The sequence below is a fragment of the Anolis sagrei genome, chromosome 4, assembly GCF_037176765.1.
Source record: "Anolis sagrei isolate rAnoSag1 chromosome 4, rAnoSag1.mat, whole genome shotgun sequence".
Classification (NCBI taxonomy): Eukaryota; Metazoa; Chordata; class Lepidosauria; order Squamata; family Dactyloidae; genus Anolis; species Anolis sagrei.
In genome coordinates this window covers 59,516,633-59,536,973 of record NC_090024.1, presented here as the reverse complement: position 1 = coordinate 59,536,973, position 20,341 = coordinate 59,516,633, and the positions used below count along the sequence as shown (strand labels likewise).

The window sequence follows — 20,341 nt, the reverse complement described above, 5'->3', positions numbered from 1 at the left end:
TCCTGCAAAATACCAATTTACATGCTGACATGACTAACAGATGAGGAAGCACTTTATTATTTCTCTAAAATTTTGCCAGCAGAGGCACAGTGCTCAATTCAAATACTAGGCTGATTTTAGATCTACCAGTAGATGTCTGATATAGCTGATCCTCCAAGGTAAGCATCAGTATAGTAATGGAAGACTGGCTTCAGTAATTGCCTAGGTATGCTGTATGCTAATGTTGAGCCTATAGGGAGAGGTAAACTTAATAATAAACTTTATTTATACCCTGCCACCATCTCCCCAAGGGGACTTGGGGCGGCTTACATAGGACCAAGCCCAGCAATACAGTAAACAATATACAACTGAACACAGTAAAATAAAATAAAATAAAATACAAACCCATTAAATTTAAACACATCAATAATATAAAGTCACACATTAACATAGAAATTGATCACATTGAACAGACCGATTTGAATACATTAACATTTTTAAAAAACACTGGTGAGACAGCAATATAATGTGTCTAGGCGGGGATTTCGAGAGGTAGAATAGGGTGTGATTTGACTATCAGGAGAATAAAGTGCTACCGAAGGGTCAATTTACAGAGGTAGGTCATGTCAGGGTAATTATTGTTCTTTCATCCATTGAAGGCACAGTGGAACAGCCAGGTCTTCAAGCTCTTCCTGAAGGCTGCCAGGGTGGGGGCTTGTCTAATATCTCTGGGGAGCGAGTTCCAGAGTTGTGGGGTGAGCTCATGAAGTTCACTACATCACACAAGCTATGATTCTTGAAGCTGTTGTGTACTTCTCTGTTTCTAAAATTAGTCCTTTTTTTGGTTTACGTCAGTGAACATTAGATCACAAGCACATTAGGAATTCAGTTTATTCCCTAAGCCTGCTTCCAGATGGGGATTTCATTACACTCCTGTTCTGCCTTATTCCCAGAATTACTGTGCTAAGCCTTCTGATTCTTGACTTTAAAAGGTTTCTATCTTAAAATGTTTTCTAAGTTACCATCAGGGAATTAACTGTTTGAGCAAGATATTTCCCTGGATTGTTCTATTAAAATCCATTGTATTTCTTTCAATAATATAATTCTTGCATTTTTAGTTTGTAGCTAAACTGAGCAACAATTAGTGGCAAAGATGACTCTGCTTTGATTGTAAATAGGTTAAAAATCAAAGACAAAGGAACATCAACACACTAAACTTCTGTATTTTGGCAGAACCAAATTACTCTGAGAGGGAGAGTGACACATTTGGGCAGATATGTGTTCATCATACATTTTTATCAGTCAGAGAGCCCAATGTTTACAGTGGAAGTAACTATAGACGGAGGACAAGTCTGGTCAGGTGAGCCACATTTTATATTGTCTTCAGAATTTTTTTTTATCATATTTTGAATTTATACAAATTAGAGCTCATTTTTTCCTTCATCTACTTTAGGTACTTCTAATGCTTCATTTTGTCCACATATTTCTGGATGTCGAGGCCTGGTGATGGCAGAAAGCCAAATTGAACTTGACATCTTCCAACATGATATCTCAGTCACTGTGAAAATTCCTAATGGAAAAAGAATGGTGTTGGTAGGTTGTGTGTTATTTTGATAACCATTTGGCCTTTAGTCTAAATAGGGTTCTCCTTATCAGAGTTTAGATAACCTGGCTATAATTGGCCACAGTAGTAACTGGTAACCTACTGTCTAGTTGAACAATGCATTATACCTGGATTTCCCTTTGAAGAAGATCAGAAAGTGGACTTCATGGCTTTTAAGCTATTGCATGAGATTGGGCATCAGGAACATAAGATGTACCAGTGACTTGTGATCTATATCTTCAGAGTATCTTTGCTTGCCTTCAAAAGTCCTAGTTGATTTTAGACTTGGATGCTTGAGGTCTTCTTCCACATCTGGCTGCCTGATGCACAAAAATCTTCAGAGACTTTCTCCGTCATATAAAGAGTGGTAGGAAGCATTGGTAGAGATGGTCCTCTAATTTGTGGCATTTTCCATATAGAACTCACTCCCCAAGAAAGCTTGTCTCATGCCTACATCAATATTTCCGAAGCATCAGAAAAAAGGCTTCTTTATTTTCCCAAGCAGATAGCTTTGGCCATTTCAGTTTCTGATGTGATTATTTTTAGTGGTGCTTTGGTAGCGGAACTCATTTTACAATTATTATTTATGTTTATATTGTATAAGCTATTGATCTGAATGATGGTATACACATAAATATATATAGGCCTATACACATATGTTGCCTTCTTAGTTGCTGTCACTATTTCCTACCAAGTTGGGTTTGACTTAATAGTGACCCTTTGAATGAGTGGTCTCATACAGACCCTGTTCTTAACAGCCATACTCAATTTTTGCATTAAGAAGGTTGGAATAAGGTTGTCCATCCATAAGTTGACTTGAATGAAGAATGCCTGGAAACTGCTTGCGTGCTTGATCCAACTACTTTCAACTTCCTCTAACATAGGCAATTTTATTTCCTCTTTATTTTAAAGGGCCACATTTTGGCTGTTCCTGCTGACAGTTACAGTTACACACTTCTCCATCAAGACACAGTGGACAAGTCACTTGATTTCATCAACCAGTGTGGTGAAAACAGTTTTCACATTACGTAAGTCACAGGACACTTGTGCCCTGTATGGGTCTATTTAGAAGTCAGCATCACAGAATTTAATAGTGCTTACTTCAAAGTAAGTTTGGTTAGGGCTACAGCTTAAGGCCTGGAATACTCAATTTCAAATGTGTATGCTGTAGGCTATGGGTAGTATTCAACTAGTATTGATCTTCAGAGAGAGACCTTTGTGAGATTTGCTATTTTTGTTGATTTTACCTTCCTGTGGCATCCCACAGCCCAAATGTGGTCCAGTGGGTCCTCAGACATTGCAGTGTTATGAGGCTTGACAGGTCCCTATTTCAAGAGGAGTATAATCTGAAACAGACACAAAGGAAATAATAGTTAGAAGGGGGGAAGTGGGGGTAGGAAAAAATAGTGAATTCTTTCAATTATGTATCTTTTAACTGAGATGCAGTTGGACAATGGGATGAAAGGATTCTTCCATGACCATCTTGTATTGATGTGAAACCTTAAAGGCAGTGGTCTTGCAGAGGCCTTCCGGGAGACAGTTTAAGGGGGGAAAAGGATTAAAGAATTAAGTTGTTTTAAGAAGCAGGAGACCTCTGAGCAGCGCAATGTGGTGGAACTGAATAATAGTCCACAGGTAGGGGTGTGCCTCCTGGAAATAAAGCATCCAGGAAATAATGGATATTAGAGGCAAAGATGAAGTACTTTGGCCCTAAAATGAGAAGACAGGAAAGCTTGGAGAAAGCAATGATGCTGGGGAAAATGGAAGGAAAAGGGAAGAGGGGCCAACCAAGGGTAAGATGGATGGATGTCATCCTTGAAATGACCTTGAAGGAGCTGGGGGTGGCCACAGCCAACAGGGAGCTCTGGCGTGGGCTGGTCTATGAGGTCACGAAGAATCAGAAGCAAGTGAATGAATAAACAACAAAAAAGGATGTGCCAGAAAGTAAAGGGGAAGAGGGAAAGAGAGGGTCAAGAGGGTCCTGCATGTATACTTATTTAAAAAATGTTGAAATAGAGATTCTCAGCTTGCAATTCTCCAGATGTTTTGAACTTCACAGAAGCCCCATTCAGCTTTCTTAATAGCAAGGGATTCTGGGAGCTAAAATCCAAAACATCTGGAAGATTAAGGCCAAGAAAGAATACTATAGACAAAAATGGTTGATTGCATTAAAAAAATAATGGATTTTGTAAAACACTATTTTGTCAAATAACAATGCATAGCAAATACCAAAGTTATACACTTATAAGTAAACAAATACCAGTGGGAAAAAAGAGGACAAATTACTATAGTGTAATTCTCCTTTTCCATGTGACAGCCCTATAACGTCCTCAGAATTCTGCAGAAATTCAGTACGGTCCCTTGTGGCGGCCTACAACAGTGGTGCACTACCTTGCAATTGCCACAGAAATGGTGCCACCAATCCTACATGCGACCCTATGGGAGGACAGTGCCCCTGCAAACAAAACATTATTGGCCTTCAGTGTAATAGATGCCGAACAGGCTATTATGGATTTCCATTTTGCAAACGTAAGTTTACTACTAATAATTTTTGAGAAAGGTCAAATACTGCATGCCTGAATAATTGACTGTTTCATTCTGTGTCTGATTCTAGACTTTTAAAGGAACTCTGTAACATTGCATCATGGGTCATGCATATATAAATTTAGTAAATAATGTAAGTCACCACTAATTCAGGCTGTTCATTTATTGATTCTACGAAGGAAACTAGAGTGCCAGAAATCTCTCTGGATTTTGGGAGAAAATATTACTGTTTATAGTACATATGTGCAATACATAATAACACCAAAGTAGGAGCATGCCAACCCCATTTAAAGGCTACTTATTTATTTTCAAAAATGCACTCCCTGCTTCATCCTCAATGAGTTCAAAATGACTGTCTATCAGGCATGGACAAACTTTGGCCTTCCAGGTGTTTTGGACTCCTACCTTTTTCAAAAGCCTACCAGCTGTTAGGAATTGTGAGAGTTGAATTCCAAAACACCCGGAGGGTCAAAGTTTGCCCATGCCTGGTACACCCAGTACCACCAACTGCCTCCTCCAAGATGGCCAATTGAAACATACACACCTACCTCAAACAGACAAGAGTTCTTTCTCCCACCCTGGACATTCCACAGATATATAACCCCATTTTCCTAGTTTCCAACAAGCCTCACAACCTCTGAGGATGCCTGCCATAGATGCAAGTGAAATGTCAGGAGAGAATGCTTCTGGAACATGGCCATACAGCCTGAGAAACTCCCAACAACCCAGTGAGCCATGAAAGCCTTTGACAATACTTTATATCCACTTCATTTTCTAGAATTGCTACCCATGCCATTCACACACATGGTAGCAGGAAAGAAGATCGTTAACAGTTTTGTATGTGTGTTAATAAAAAGAAACACTTCCCAAACAGTCTTCCAATGGAAGAACTGCAGAATCGAAATGCCACCATGTGATGTGCTCCAGCCAAAGATACTATTATCCTGTTGTCATTGTGATTTACATCCCTTGGGTAATAAAAGCTCTGAGTGACATAAAAATACAGCAGGACAGCAATATTTTAAATATTCAAAACCAGAGGCAGATTAAAGCAGCATTAAAATGCCATGCTATATATCTTCTTTCAAAGGGCAGTGTTTAACAGGTTCTTGAAAGTAGTGAAGGAGTGAAACATTTTACAGAACTGAGGTTCACTCATTGTTGTGTTGCTGCAGTCCAGCTGAAGCTTTGCTTACTTTTTCACTTTCCCACTTATATTGTATCCACTAAAAACCATACATATAATTGAGAAACAGCTTGAATGCATTGACAGAAAGCTGATGAAGATAAATAAAAAAAAATAAAGAGTAGCATCATTTGGTTCATTGTAAGTGTAATGTTGGCCCAAAGCAGGAGTGGACCTGTACTGTAGAATTATAGCTCTTTGGTATCACATTAAGTACCCTGGCTCCATCTGATGGAAAACTAGTGAAATGTCAGAACAAAGTTGGATGAATAATTTTGGTTGGCAAACATAAATTAATATATGGATTGCATTCTCCCAATCTCAGCATGCCGTTGTGGGTGGCGCCTTTGTGATGATATCACTGGCAAGTGTATTTGTCCTCCTCAAACCGTAAAGCCAAGATGTGAAGTGTGTGTGAGGCAGCACTTTGGTTACCACCCCCTTGTTGGATGCGTGGGATGCAATTGCTCAAGCCAAGGGGTTGTTAATGCAGTGAACCCTGAATGTGATAAAAAGAATGGGCAGTGCAGGTAAGTCCAGAGTTCTGATTTAAGCTTATGACCATCTGCTTAGACCCATTAGCAAAGGAATTGGGTTCTTCTGCCATCTCAACTGCAGCTTGCTGTTCCTGAGACTCCAAGCAGGGAGATGAGAGCAGGCATGCTTGGTGCATGGCAGCATGGTGCGCATGTGTGGGTGAGGGAGAGTGTGCGAGGCTGGAGAGAGGCTAACGCCAGCAAGTCCCTTCAAGCCATGGGGGTTCTGAGTGGGAAGTTTGGCCCAATTCTATTATTGGTGGGGTTAAGAATGCTCTTTGATTGTAGGTGAACTAAAAAAGCCAGCAACTACAACTTCCAAATGTCAAGGTCTATTTCCCCCAAACTCCACCAGTGTTCACATTTGGGCATATTGATTATTTGTGGTCCAGATCTATCATTGTTCGAGTCCATAGTGCTTTCTGGATGTAGGTGAACTTCAATTCCAAAACTCAAGGTCAATGCCCACCAAACCCTTCCATTATTTTCTGTTGGTTATGGGAGTTCTGTGTATGAAGTTTGGTTCAATTTCATTGTTTGTGGAGTTCAGAATGCTCTTTGATGGTAGGTGAACTATAAGTCCCAGCAACCACAATTCCCAAATGACAAAATCACAATTCCTAACAGCCAGTAGGCTGTTAGGAATGCTGAGAGTTGAAGTCCAAAACACCTGAAGAGCCGAAGTTTGCCCATCCCTGATCTAGATGTTTAGAGAAATTGACATATTTTCTTATATCATCACTTTCCTTCCAAAAAGTGGAACCAGAACCAATTTAGACTATGTAGTTTCTCCTGACATACAAGACACGTTTTGTAAACTGAAGGGGTTTCCTTTTGCTGTTGTAGAGCTCTTTTTGTGTATTGGAGCCCACAGAAAACTTACTATGATTTAGTAAGAATAAATCATATCAATTCACTGTGAACTTGATCATAGTTTTTACAATAAAGATACATTCTTCAACCACTGTTGAAGGCTGCTATTTTGAAATGTGCAAACAATAATACGTTCTTTCCAGAACATTAATCACATGGTTTTAAAATGAGTTACTGCATTTTTCCTCTGAAACATTTCCACTGAGAAATTCAGAGACGACTGAAGTTCAAAGCCTTAACACACTGTCCAATTTTCTTTTAATTTACTAGACATATAGATAACAAAGAGCCTTCGTATTATGCCTCAACAGTGTGCCTCCAGACCCACATGCTGATTTATAATTCTTGTAACAAAATGTAGCTGTGATAAACTGAAAAGAGTTTTAATAATTAGATTTGACTTGGGTCTATGGCCCCTTCCACACAGCTGTATAAAATCCACATTGAACTGGATTATATGGCAGTATGGACTCAGATAATCCAGTTCTAAGCAGATATTGTGGATTATCTGCCTTGATATTCTGGGTTACATGGCTGCCTGGAAGGGCCCTTGCTTTCCCTGAAAATGAAAGGAAAGGAAAGGAAAAGAGGTTTATTACAGAAATATATTTTTATTGTTAAACTTGTGGATGGACTACATTTTTGGTTTGTCCGTTTTTTGAATAAACATAAAGATCCAATGGTTTACCAACTCTGAAGCATGCGACGTATAAGTGCCCATGAGAGAAGCAATTGTTTTCTAAATTCAGACCGCACACTTGCCCCTGGTGGCGCAGTGGGATAAACCACTGAGCTGCTAAACTTGTTGACCGAAAGGTCGCAGGTTCGAATCAGGGAAGTGGCGTGAGCTTCCGCTGTCACCCCCAGCTTCTGCTAACCTAGCAGTTCGAAAACATGCAATTGTGAGTAGATCAATAGGTCTAGATCCGGCAGGAAGGCAACGGCGCTCCATGCAGTCATGTTGGCCACGGACAACATGACTGCATGGAGGTGTCTACGGACAACACCGGCTCTTCGGCTTAGAAATGGAAATGAACACCAACTCCCAAAGTCGGAAACGATTGGACTTAATGTCAGGGGAAAACCTTTACCTAACCTTTACCTACTTGCAAAGATTTCTCCTGCGCTTTATTGATATTCATAGAGAACACAAGGCATCTTAGAATTTGAAGTTGTTAGTACTCGTACACCATGTTGGTAAGAATGAGTGGTATGCCTAGAGCAACCAAACACAGCTCAGCTTTCATTTTTTATTCTGCTGAGGTGAAATGACAGCTGCTCTGTGTTTGGGTGGGATTTCTTATATTGCTGAGGTATAAAGAAATCTGAGCTGTGATTGGTTGTTATTTCTTTTACTGCAGAGGTTAAAGGAAAGCCGTGCAGCGATTGGTTGCTAGAACTCATTTTTCATTACTTTTACTGCTGAGGTAAAATGAAAGCTAGGCTGATTGTGGTTGCTTTGGGCATCACAGATTCCACTGTGCGTATACTCAGTCTGGTAGCTTTATGCTAAATACACGCGTGTATCCGAATGCAGCGTTGTGTCAAAATTTCATTTTACTATAAAAACATGCATGTATTGGAATGCAACATTGTGTCAAAATGTCAACTACTTTTCGAGACTTGCGAGCACAAGCATACACAGGCTTTACTACGTTCAGCATTTCTCTCTAATATAAGAAATTCTTATCATTAGATATAATTTCTATGTTTGGTTTATCATTGAAGATGCCGCTCAGGAATAGCAGGCCGACAATGTGATCAGTGCGCTCCTGGTTCCTACGGTTTTCCAAATTGCAAGCCCTGCAATTGTAATAGAGGAGGAACAGAACCAAATGTTTGTGATCCACAAACAGGAGTTTGCCTCTGTAAGGTCAGGTCCTTTTTCATTCAAACGTCAATGTAATTTGCATTATTAACATTTCATTCTTCTTTCGACAATTATTGCCATTCCCATGTTTTCAGAAATAATACCAAATAAATATTTATTGAAAATATAGGACTACCCTTGCTTTAACAGATACATCATGAAATCAAATACAAATGTTAATTCTGATCATTTTCCTAAAGGGATTCTGTTTAGTTATTGTTGCAATAAATTGCTGTGAGTTTTCTGGGCTGTATGTCCATGTTCCAGAAGCATTCTCTCCTGACATTTTGCTTACATCTAGGGCAGGCATCCTCAGAGGTGTGAGGTCTGTTGTAAACTAGGCAAGTGAGGTTTCTATATAATTGGAATGTCAAGGGTGTGAGAAAGAACATTTGTCTTCTTGAGGCAAGTGTGAATGTTGTAACTGGCTACCTTGATTAGCACTGAATGGCCTTACAGCTTCAAACCCTGGCTGGTTGCTGCCTCGGGATCCTTTATTGGGAGGTTAGCTGGCCCTGATTGTTTCTTGTCTGGAATTCCCTTGTTTTCGGAATGTTGTTCTTTATTTACTGTCCCAATTTTAGAGTTTTATTAAATATTGGTAGCCAGATTTTGTTCGTTTTCATGCTAGTACATGTGGAAACAAAACAGAATGCATGTGGTTTTTAATTTTATATCCCACCTCCCCTCCCCCCAGCATAACCCATCCCTGATTTGTAGAATCTCAAGATCAAGAATTTCATGTAATGTATGTGCCCATGCCTCCCAACAATAAAAATGTGTGACAACCATTCACAAAAATGTTTGCCTGGGAGGGCTTTAATTTAAGGACACATATCCATAATATTGATGGATTTGTTTGCTGTACACTAAAAGGGGCACAATTTAAAGGCTGAAGCTCTCCCTCCCCCCCAAAGATATTTATTTAAATGTGTACTTCTACGCATTAAAAATAAAGCCCTTGAACAATTATGTCTAGTATTGGTGTATGTGTTATAGCTGTTCTCATATGTATATTATTACTGCAGGAGCTTTATGTGGAAACATTTAATGACTTCTTACAACTGACTTATAGGAGAATGTTGAAGGTATTCAGTGTGACATGTGCCGCTCTGGATCATTTTACTTGGACGCCACTAATCCAAAGGGTTGCACCAATTGCTTTTGTTTCGGAGCAACCAATATTTGTCACAGTACGAATAAAGACAGAATAACGGTATGTCCCCCTCTCCCCCGAAAACTGTTGCTTCTAAGGGAATAGCTAGATAAGGTAACAATCTACCATTTTGAGTTAAAAGTATTGGAGGGGGGTGGGGGGTGTATGGAATTTTCTTTAATATATAGATATAGATATTATATTCATCACCTCTGTGGTTTTATAAAAATTCTAGTTAGGAAATGTAGATATGTTATATTCTACTTATATGATCCAAATTTGACTGGTTGTCCTGACACGACAAATAAAAATAAATCCAAATGGGACCCCCGGTGGCACAGCAGGTTAAACTGCTGAGCTGCTGAACTTGCTGACTGAAAGGTTGGTGGTTTGAATCTGGGAAGCAGGGTGAGCTCCTGCAGTTAGCCCCAGCTTCTGCCAACCTAGCAATTTGAAGACATGCAGATGTGAATAGGTACTGCTCTGGCGGGAAGGTAACGGTGCTCCAAGCAGTCATGCTGGCCACATAACCTTGGAGGTGTCTACGGACAACACTGGCTCTTTGTCGTAAAAATGGAGATGAGTGCCACTCCCCCCCCCCCCCAGACTCGGACATGACTAGACTTAATATCAAGGGGAAACCTCTACCTTATGATCCAAATAACAACAATAATAAAGATTATGTTAAAAGCAGCTACAGAATTTAAGAGTTGGGCCATGAAACAAAATAAAGTGCCATCTGGAGGAGAGGTTTAGATTCCCTGCATGCAAATATATGCTGTTTTCTCACACTATAAACTACCCTTTTACCTGAAGTTGTTGTTTTTTGTCCCTGTAGGGAAAAACATACATTTTCCCACACACAAAATCATAATTTTTTTTCTGATCTGGCTTGTAGGCTTGATCTGACTATTTAATACTCCTTTTTAGGCACTTGGACTGTGAAAAATTCTTCTTAGAAGTGTTATTCTGAAATCTGTTTGTCTTAGTAAGGATAATATGTTAATTTTGTCCCAGCACTAGTCTTGTGTTCACTGATTTAAATCTTTTTGGAAGGAAGGTTACTTTGCTTATTTACAATGAGTAGAAGCAGAATTTATTTATTTATTTATTTACTTTATTTGTATACCGCTCTTCTCAGCCCTTAGGCCAAATACATGTTTCACCTGCCGCAATGTGGATTATGATGATATTTGTTTATACCCCTTTCTCTCTCCACAAAGGAGACTCACAATCAGCTTCTCTATGACATGACTCTCATCCATCTATTACATAGTTTATCAGCATTTCACTTACAGTTCAATGTATACAGCTGAAGAAATCCACCTTCCTAGCAAAACCTTCCTCAATCTGGCATCATCACAATTTTGTGTTCTATTACTTGCATTTCCTTGGCTATTGGCCACATTAGGTATGGATGATGGGGATTGCCAGTCAGTGCATCCAGAAGTTGAGAAAGCTTACTTTGGGCTTATGATGTGGATGGTGGTGTCTGTCATCTCTCTGAAGTTGGAAGCTAATCACTGTGAGCAAATGGAACAACTAGCTTGAGATGGTTTAGCTGAAGGGTGATTTGTAGTGGCACGAAAGACCCAAGGCTGTTGCTGTTCATAGCAAAAAGCCAGAAAACATATTTCACTTGAAGCAAGTAGAAATTCCCTTCAGGAATAAGATGGCCATGGATATGAACTCACATGCACAGGGGAAAGCTTTGTTCAGTCACAGAAACCTTTCTATCTTTTGTTTGCTTTGTACTTAGTTTGTTGAGATGAGGAACTGGCATCTGGAAGATGTGGATAACAGTATGAACATCCCAGTTATTTTCAATCCCGGAAGCAACAGTGTTGTTGCTGATGTCCAGGAGCTACTTCCCTCTGTGTGCAGTTTATATTGGGTGGCACCTTCACCTTACTTGGGAGATAAGGTATGTGTCTTTCAATGTTTTCTGACTCTTTTTACTGTCCAAGGTCCATTGCAAAGATCTGTCTTATTCCTAGCTCAGTGATGTAACCTCTTTTCTTTTCCCCCTTCTCTCTTTCTACACAACATTTCTTTTATGATGCCATGACATCATTTCCTTTATTTTCAGTCCTTAGACAAGTGATGGCATCTGCCTGAACTTTAAGATCTGCTGGGGAGGCCCTCCTCTTGCTCCTGCGTCCATCACAAGCATGGTTGGTGGGGAGGAGGGAGAGGGCCTTCTTGGTGGTGGCCCCCAGGCTCTGGAACTCCCTCCCCAGAGAGATTAGATTAGCGTCCACCTTGTCCACTTCTATAAAGGCCTGAAAACTTGGATGCCTTTGACTAATCGGCTCATTTGACGTGGCCCTTCTAGCTCTAACTTAATTATCTGACTTTTGCATCTTACTGCCAGCCCCGCCATGCCGTTGTTTTGCAAAAGCCCTTTCTCTGCCCTTTCAGCTCTGAATACACCCATTGTGCTTAGCTATTGGTTGTTGTTTTTTGGTTGTTGTTTTTTGATGGTTTATGTTTTTATGGGTTTTTTGTGATTTTGTTTTAATTCACCACTGGGATCACCTTTACTGGCTTGTGCCAGAGTCTTTGCAGTTCGATCTTTAAATCCTCATATCATGTCAGCTTTTCCAGTTGTTTCTCTTCAATCTTGTTGTCACCTGGGATTGCAACATCAACAATCCAGACATGGTTTTTTAAACATAATCGTGAGGTCAGGAGTATTGTGTTCCAAAACTCTGTCTGTCTAAATTCGGAAGTCTCAGAGTAGTTTGACGTATTCATTTTCTGTAACTTTTTCAGGCTTGTGATCCCACCATTTCTCCTCCTCCTCCTCCTCCTCTTCCTCCTCCTACTCCTCATTATTATTATTATTATTATTATTATTATTATTATTATTAGCAATTGTCAGTGGTAAGGGGATGAACCATTTGTTCCAATTCCACAGCTTTCCTTACTGAATAAGCATGTATGTATCTATTAAAAATTGGGGATTCTTGTGCCCTTAGGAATTAAAAGATGTCCTTGGGACTGCATCCTTCTCATACATATAATAATATTTTGCAGTATTATTGCAATGCAAACAGCTATTTATTCCCACAAAATAAAGCATTTTGGGTATGCTTGGTCAAGAACATGTGGCTTTTTCCTAATACCTCTGTGTATTATATCTCTGTGGCACCTGTTGCTGGTAGTTCTGGAACATGTCATGCTAGAACATTAAAACTGTGATTTTGATGCTTAGAAATAATATCATAATCTCTCATTATCTCTCTCATTATCTCCTTAAATCTGTGGCTCAGCTTTCTTCATATGGAGGCTATTTGACGTATCAGGTCAAAACCTTTGGATTACCCAGTGAAGGCATGGCTTTACTGCCCAAAAGGCCTGATGTGCAGCTAACTGTAAGTAAAACAGTATTTAACTCTGAGCCCCTGAAGTGCTAAACTGCTTTAAAAATTGTTATCTTGTTCCGATGATGTTTTCTTCCTGGGATGTTTTTGAGGGAAAGGGCTGCTAGTTTACCTTCCATTCACAGTTTTCTTCCCTGCTGCTCAGTTGAAAAAATCCCTGCAAAGAAATAAGGGAATGAAATGTGTTTATCTTGGTGAACAACAACAGTAGTTTGCACTTAACAATCATACTATAAGCATGTTGTTTATGTCCCTTCAAGTTGTTCCCAACTTGTGGCAACCCTGTCATGGGATTTTCTGGCAAGATTTATTGAGAGGGGTTTGCCCTTGCCTTCTTCTTACACCAGTGGTTCTCAACCTCCCAAATGCCGTGACCTCTTAATACAGTTCCTCATGTTGTGGTGATCCCCAACAATAAAATTATTTTTGTTGCTACTTCATTCATAACTGTAGTTTTGCTACTGTTATGAATGGTTATGTAAATATCTGATTTGCAGGATGTATTTTCATTCACTGCACCAAATTTGGCACAAATACCCGATGCACCTACAATCAAAGAGCATTTTGAACTCCACCAATGATGGAATTGAACCAAACTTGGCACACAGATCTCCCATGACCAACAGAAAATACTGAAAGGGTTTGGTGGGCATTGACCTTGAGTTTTGGAGTTGTAGTTCACCTACATCCAGAGAGCACTGTGGATTCAAACAATGATGGATCTGGACCACATTTGGCAAGGATACTCAATATTTCCTAATGTGAACACTGGTGAAGTTTGGGGAAAATAGACCTTGACATTTGGGAGTTGTGGTTTCTGGAATTTATAGTTCACCTACAATCAAAGAGTATTCTGAATCCCACCAACAATAGAATGGGGCCAAACTTCCCACACAGAATCCCCATGACCAACAGAAAAGACTGTGTTTTCCAATGGTCTTTGGTGACCTCTCTGACATCCCCTCGGATCCTTCCCCAGGGGCCCCCACCCCCAGATTGAGAAATGCTGTCTTAGACTAAGAGAGTGTAACTTGCCCAAAATCACCCAGTACTGATAATTTCTCTTCTTTTTATATAGCCCTCTAACAGTATTTTAAAATGTGGGAGGTTGCATATGTACATTATTTCTTCGGCTTTTTTTAATGTTTCTCTCACACATGAATCTGAGTTAATCTTTTAGAACAAAGTGGGATGCAAGCTTTTAAAATTAATACAAAGAGAAAAAGAAAGAAAGAAAATTCTACATGTACTGATGCTAGACTGATAATATTTTTGCACAGGGGCAACAGATGAAGCTAATCTACATGGATCCTAACAATCCTTTGCCTGACAAACAGTATTATGGTTCCGTTAAACTAGTGGAGGTAAGAATTAAATGAACTCTCTGGCTCTGTCATCTCCCCCCCCCCCCCATTCCTATTTATAGCACAAAAACCAAATACTGAAATTATCTTGTTTCAAAGTACATTTTCAAGGCTGTAATCCCAAATAGTGATTAAACGTAATTGAGAGAAACATGGAATGTGTGCACAAATACAACAGTACAGAAGTGGCTTATACATGCAGTAGTTGTTTCATGAAACTGTGAATATTGTCAAAGGCTTTCATGGCCGGAATCACTGGGTTGTTGTAGGTTTTTCAGGCTGTATAGCCATGTTCTAGCAGCATTCTCTCCTGACGTTTCACCTGCATCTGTGGCAAGCATCCTCAAAGGTTGTGAGGTTTTAAAAAAGGATGCTTGCCACAGATACAGGTGAAACTTCTGGAGAGAATGCTTCTAGAACATGGCCATACAGCACAAAAAACCAAAAACCACCCACTGTGAATATGAATGAGCACATGTTGCATATGTATTGCAAGTGTCACTTCTCACCTGGAGTGGAAAGCGCACTACAGAGCAGAGGCAAAGAATGTGTCTCTTCCAGATGTTGTGTACTAAAATTGCCATTTGCCCTAGCCAGAGCAGAAAGCAATGACAAATGATAAGTCACCAGCAATGATTGCAGTACCAGCCATGATTCAGATCAAGTGCAGGGGATGGTCTAGTTCCTTTGCTTCTTGCTAACTAATCAGCCAAGGATTGTTCCTTAATATTCAGTTTCCTTTAGTGCAGGTCCTGAGACCATTTTCCCCCATAAATTACTGAAACAATATATAGAAGATTTGCAATTTGAATGCTGTGAGAGAGGATACAGTGTTTTTAATTGCATTTGGATTGATGTAAAATTTCCATTTGGAGTGGCTGCTGTTTGGGAGTCCAATGCAGGATTACCATTGGACCACTTACTTCTGGACTCTACTTGCTTTGCTTGCACCTTTGTAAAAAAAGATACTACAGAGATATTTTTCTTTTTCTGATGCTTCCTTGTTCACCAAAGGAATGAAACCTTGTGCTGTCCAAGATTTCTCATGTTTGGGGGAAAGTAAGTTGAGCTGTGAAAATGGCATCAAGGATATTATTAATATTATTAATTGTCCCACCCTGGAATGCCTTACCCTGGACATTCCACAGATATAAAAGCCTCACTTGCCTAGTTCCCAACAGATGTCACAACTTCTGAGGATGCCTGCCTTAGATGTGGACGAAACATCTGGAGAGAATGCTCCTAAAACATGGCTATACAGCCTGGAAAACTCACAGCAACCCATTATTATTATTATTATTATTATTATTATTATTATTATTATTGACACAAAAGCACAGTATGTCACAGCAAACGAGATCTATATGCTGGATTTTGTATCACAAAATCACAAGTCGAACACTTCCCAAACGTCTAGGACCGTGTGATGTATTTTCGAATGATGCGCTCAGATCCAAGTAAGGTGGCCTTTTGCAGTTGACAGATCATGATTTTGTCGATGTTTATTGTTTCCAAATGCCGGCTGAGATCTTTTGGCATGGCACCCAGTGTGCTGATGACTACTGGGACCATCTGTATTGGTTTATGCCAGAGCCTTTGCAGTTCGATTTTGAGGTCTTGATAGCGGCTGAGTTTTTCCTGTTGTTTTTCCTCAATGTGACTGTCATCCGGTATGGTGACATCAATAATCCAGACATTTTCTTTTCCACAATCGTGATGTGTGGCGTGTTGTGTTCCAAAACTTTGTCAGTCTGGATTCGAAAGTCCCACAATATTATTATTATTATTATTATTATTATTATTATTATTATTATTATTATTATTATTATTCAGTGGTTTTTAAAGAACTAATGTGCAGTGTTTGCAGTTAAACAGCTGCTTGTTCTGATGGCATGAAAGTTAAAAGTCAGGCTGGGTTCTCATCTGATTCATACCCACACTCAAAAAGGAAAGATACTTGGTGCTACATTCTACCTTCAGTTGCATATGTGCCATTCCAAAAAAAAATCAAATAAAAATCACCTTCTTTAGGAATTTAATGGCTAAAACAAGGTTTGTCAATAAGGGATAAATCTTGCTCCACAATTCCTTAGCCATAGTCTCCCAAACGCCCTTCAAGCTCTAGCATTTGTATTCTATGCAAAGTGAATTATATTTTGGACTTGTGGAGAATACATAAATTGGACAGAACTTGTTTATATAGTAAAAGAAAATTGCTTGGTTTTATTTTCTAACAATATTTTAAATTGTTTTTTTCTCTTTCTTTCTTGTCTTCACTACTTTTCTATCTTTTTCTTTCTAGCTACCCTTAAGTAAGACCCATGTTTTCATCCACTTTCGCTGTAAATATAATAAAAAACACAATAAAAGTATTATATATATATATATATATATATATATATATATATACCAATTTTGTTCTGTTTGACTAACTTGCCAAGGGACCACGTAATTCCAATTTCAAAAAGGAGTTTCTAAAGTCGGCATGGGCAAACTTTGGCCCTCCAGGTGTTTTGGACTTCAAGTTCCATAATTCTTAATAGCCGGTAGGCTATTAGGAATTGTGGGAGTTGAAGTCCAAAACACCTAGATGGCTGAATTTTGCTCATGCCTGTTTTAGAGCCTTCTTTTGTGTAACAATATTACCTAAAATAGAAGCTTCTTGCATAGTCCAAGAAGCCTTTGTTCTAAAATTGCTCCCTCTTTTTTCTGTGCAGTAATATATTTCTAGGTTGGTTGTACTATATGAGTAAGACTTCTCAAGTGCCGATCTCTCCTTGTATCTCTTACATTCAGGGGAACTTCAGACATGCAAGCAGCAATGACTTGGTATCGCGAGAGGAGCTGATGATGGTCCTGTCTAGACTAGAAGGATTACAAATCAGAGGGCTTTATTTCACAGAATCTCAGCGGTTAACCTTGGGCGAGGTTGGGCTGGAAGAAGCCACAGGTACAGGAAGTGCCAATGATGCTTATAATGTAGAGACATGCTCCTGCCCCGCTGGATATCTGGGTGATTCATGCCAGGTAGGAAATTTTCTTTGTCTCCATCATTTGTGAGATATTGCTCATGAGAGCAAGTATTGACTTAGCTATGGCAGAGAAAGATGATTGTTCACATTGATTTAACTTGAAAGCACACTAGAAATGTATTTATGAACTGCGTTGGCAGTTTACTGAAATATCTTAACTCTGTTGCTTATGCTGCATCTTGAAAGTGTACAGGTTGACTATCCCATATCCAAAATATTAGTTTTGAGTTTTTTCATATTTTAGAATACTCATATTTGTACATATGCACGTAATAATAATACTATTTACAGAAGGACCACAGTAGTGCAGTAGGTTAAACCGCTAAGCTGCAGAACTTGCTGACTGGGAGGTTGGTAGTTCGAATCCGTGGGGCGGGGTGAGCTCCTGTTGTTAGTCTCAGCTTCTGCCAACCTAGCAGTTTGAAAACATGTAAATGTGAGTAGATCAATAGGTACTGTTTTGGTGGGAAGGTAATGGCGCTCCATGCAGACATGCCAGCCACATGATCTTGAAGGTGTCTGTGGACAATGCCGGCTCTTCGGCTTAGAAATGGAGATGAGCACTACCCCCCAGAGTCAGACTCAACTAGACTTAATATCAAGGGGAAACCTTTATCTTTATATTTTACATAATGAGATATCTTGGAGATGAGACCCAAGTCTAGCATGAAATTAATGTTTCTTTCATGTTCATTTTTATCCTCAGGGTAACTTTGTAAAATATTAATATGTTGTGCATAAGTCTGTGCACATTGAGCCATCAGAAAGTGAAGGCATTACTATCTCAACCACTCAGGTGGACATGCTTTGGATTCTGTAATATTTTAGATCTAGGAATTCCAGATAAGAGATGCTGTACATGCTTGTGCTGTTAGACACCTTGTCCAGTTTAGTATGTCATATTTATCTTTTTGTAATTCAAAGTGGCTATCAGTATAAATGACCATACAAAACAGTGAATCCAATATTTCAATAGCTTAAAGGGAAAAAGCCAATATAACCTATTAACGATTTTAGCTTCTGGGCAGAAAACCTTTGTCATCGCTCAGAGTAATACACATATGAATCACCAGGAACCCAGATAGCTAGGAGTGAATCCAGAAGAGAGAGAATGCATCCCCATTTATCACCCAGTTTGGCCTTCACTTGCCAGGAAGCAGCAGTGATCATTACTTACTGTAATACGTTGGTGCTAATTTCTTCTGTTCAGTGTTTCCCTCAGCATGCTTAATACATATTCATGCATGTTTCTGAATAATATTTTTAGCCACAATTGTTCATTGGAGGAGCATGTGTGGTAACTGTCTTAATCTTAACTCTTGAATATGCAAAATATTTTGGATTATTATAGCCTTTTGAAAGGCATAACCTTTTGGGGAAATGATGCCATAACCTTTTGGGAAATGGAAATTTCCATAACCTTTTGGAAAATGGTATTCATTACCATTTTGGAAGACCGGGAATCTCCCTGAGAAGAGTTAAAAACTCACTTGAGTCAACCTTCTCCTTAGCGGTAAATATTGACTAGTATTCATGCCAGGCAAATTAGGTTTCTCAGCTGTTAAACTGATATACCTAGATATCACTTTGAGCTGTTAGGGGCAAAGGTATGCCAATGCACAAACATATTATAGATAGATAGATAGATAGATAGATAGATAGATAGATAGATAGAGGGAGAACAAGCGAGTGCGCAGGGTTTCAGAAGTGTTCTTTCAGTTGCCCAAAAACATCTACTCTCCCTTGGTTTAAGTCAAGAGACCAAAAATAAGTAGACTTCTTTAAAAGTAACATAGTTCGTTTGCTCACAAACTTCATGTATTCAGCATACAGGTACATTGCATATCAGTCCAGTTGCAGATATGATTTGAAGTACTTTGTGCAGATAACACAGGGCATCTTTCTTAGAATCTTAACAATCCATAGTATAAAAAAAGTATTTTTTTTGTTCTGGGAGTCTAATGGAGGCTTTACAATATTCTGTTTCTACTGACTTCTAAACTGTACTATTTCTAAAAGCATATTGTTTCTAAATTGGAGTCTGAGTCCTGAATAATCCCAGATGTGGTCACATGGTCTGCAGCCCCTCCCACAATATAGAGTTAAGGAAAATTTGCATACCAACACACACATATACAACACAGTAAGCAATATCAATTAAATACATAACAAATAACTAGTAAAGGAGGCTTGTAGAAGGTTGCTATTTCCAACAAAATCTGTATTTAATTCCTTCCTTACCTGCATCTCTTTAGCACCGGATAAATGGTAAAATTCTTCTTACAACATTGTGAGACTATATAAATGGTCAAGATATCTGAATGGTTCCTTTCTGCTATAGAATTATTACAAACCTTATAGACCTAAAGCATTTTCCTTAATTGTGAGATGACTAAATAGTCTGAACCTTAAAATAGAATGCATTCCTTTTTTATACAGGGCTGAATTTTGACAGGTGTGGTGGGAGTGTGAAAAGTTCAACACTAAAAATGCCATTTTCTATCAAAAGCCCCAAACCTCTGCCATTTCTTGTCTCTGATCATGCTATCCAGCTGAAATCATTTCATTAAGTAAATTGATGTGTGCATTTGCTCATTCCTTTCTCATGTTGCAAGCACAGTACTATGCATTGCGCAATGTCATTTGGAAAAAAATAGTTTGCAAGGAGTTGTTCTAATCAGTCTTCATTATACAAAATATTCAATTGATCAGCATGCTGAGACTTGTGTTTGGGATAGGAATTAAACTCTTCCCGTTCCTCTCCCTGCTCTGCAAACACACAACGTGCCTCTTTGGTGTGGTCTTTCCGTGC

General features: G+C 39.1%; 1 protein-coding gene across 1 annotated transcript in view; it reads left to right on the top strand.

Annotated features, from left to right (window-relative positions):
* The window catches only part of LAMA3 (laminin subunit alpha 3), a 167,718-nt gene that overhangs the window by 79,514 nt on the left and 67,863 nt on the right, over nucleotides 1-20,341 (top strand). The window contains exons 30-40 of the mRNA XM_067467445.1: nucleotides 1,213-1,339; nucleotides 1,433-1,572; nucleotides 2,495-2,610; nucleotides 3,900-4,111; nucleotides 5,638-5,842; nucleotides 8,450-8,594; nucleotides 9,667-9,807; nucleotides 11,507-11,671; nucleotides 13,023-13,124; nucleotides 14,414-14,497; nucleotides 17,294-17,524. Of these exons, the coding sequence (XP_067323546.1) occupies nucleotides 1,213-1,339; nucleotides 1,433-1,572; nucleotides 2,495-2,610; nucleotides 3,900-4,111; nucleotides 5,638-5,842; nucleotides 8,450-8,594; nucleotides 9,667-9,807; nucleotides 11,507-11,671; nucleotides 13,023-13,124; nucleotides 14,414-14,497; nucleotides 17,294-17,524 (1,668 nt within the window). The remainder of the gene's footprint in view (nucleotides 1-1,212; nucleotides 1,340-1,432; nucleotides 1,573-2,494; nucleotides 2,611-3,899; nucleotides 4,112-5,637; nucleotides 5,843-8,449; nucleotides 8,595-9,666; nucleotides 9,808-11,506; nucleotides 11,672-13,022; nucleotides 13,125-14,413; nucleotides 14,498-17,293; nucleotides 17,525-20,341) is intronic.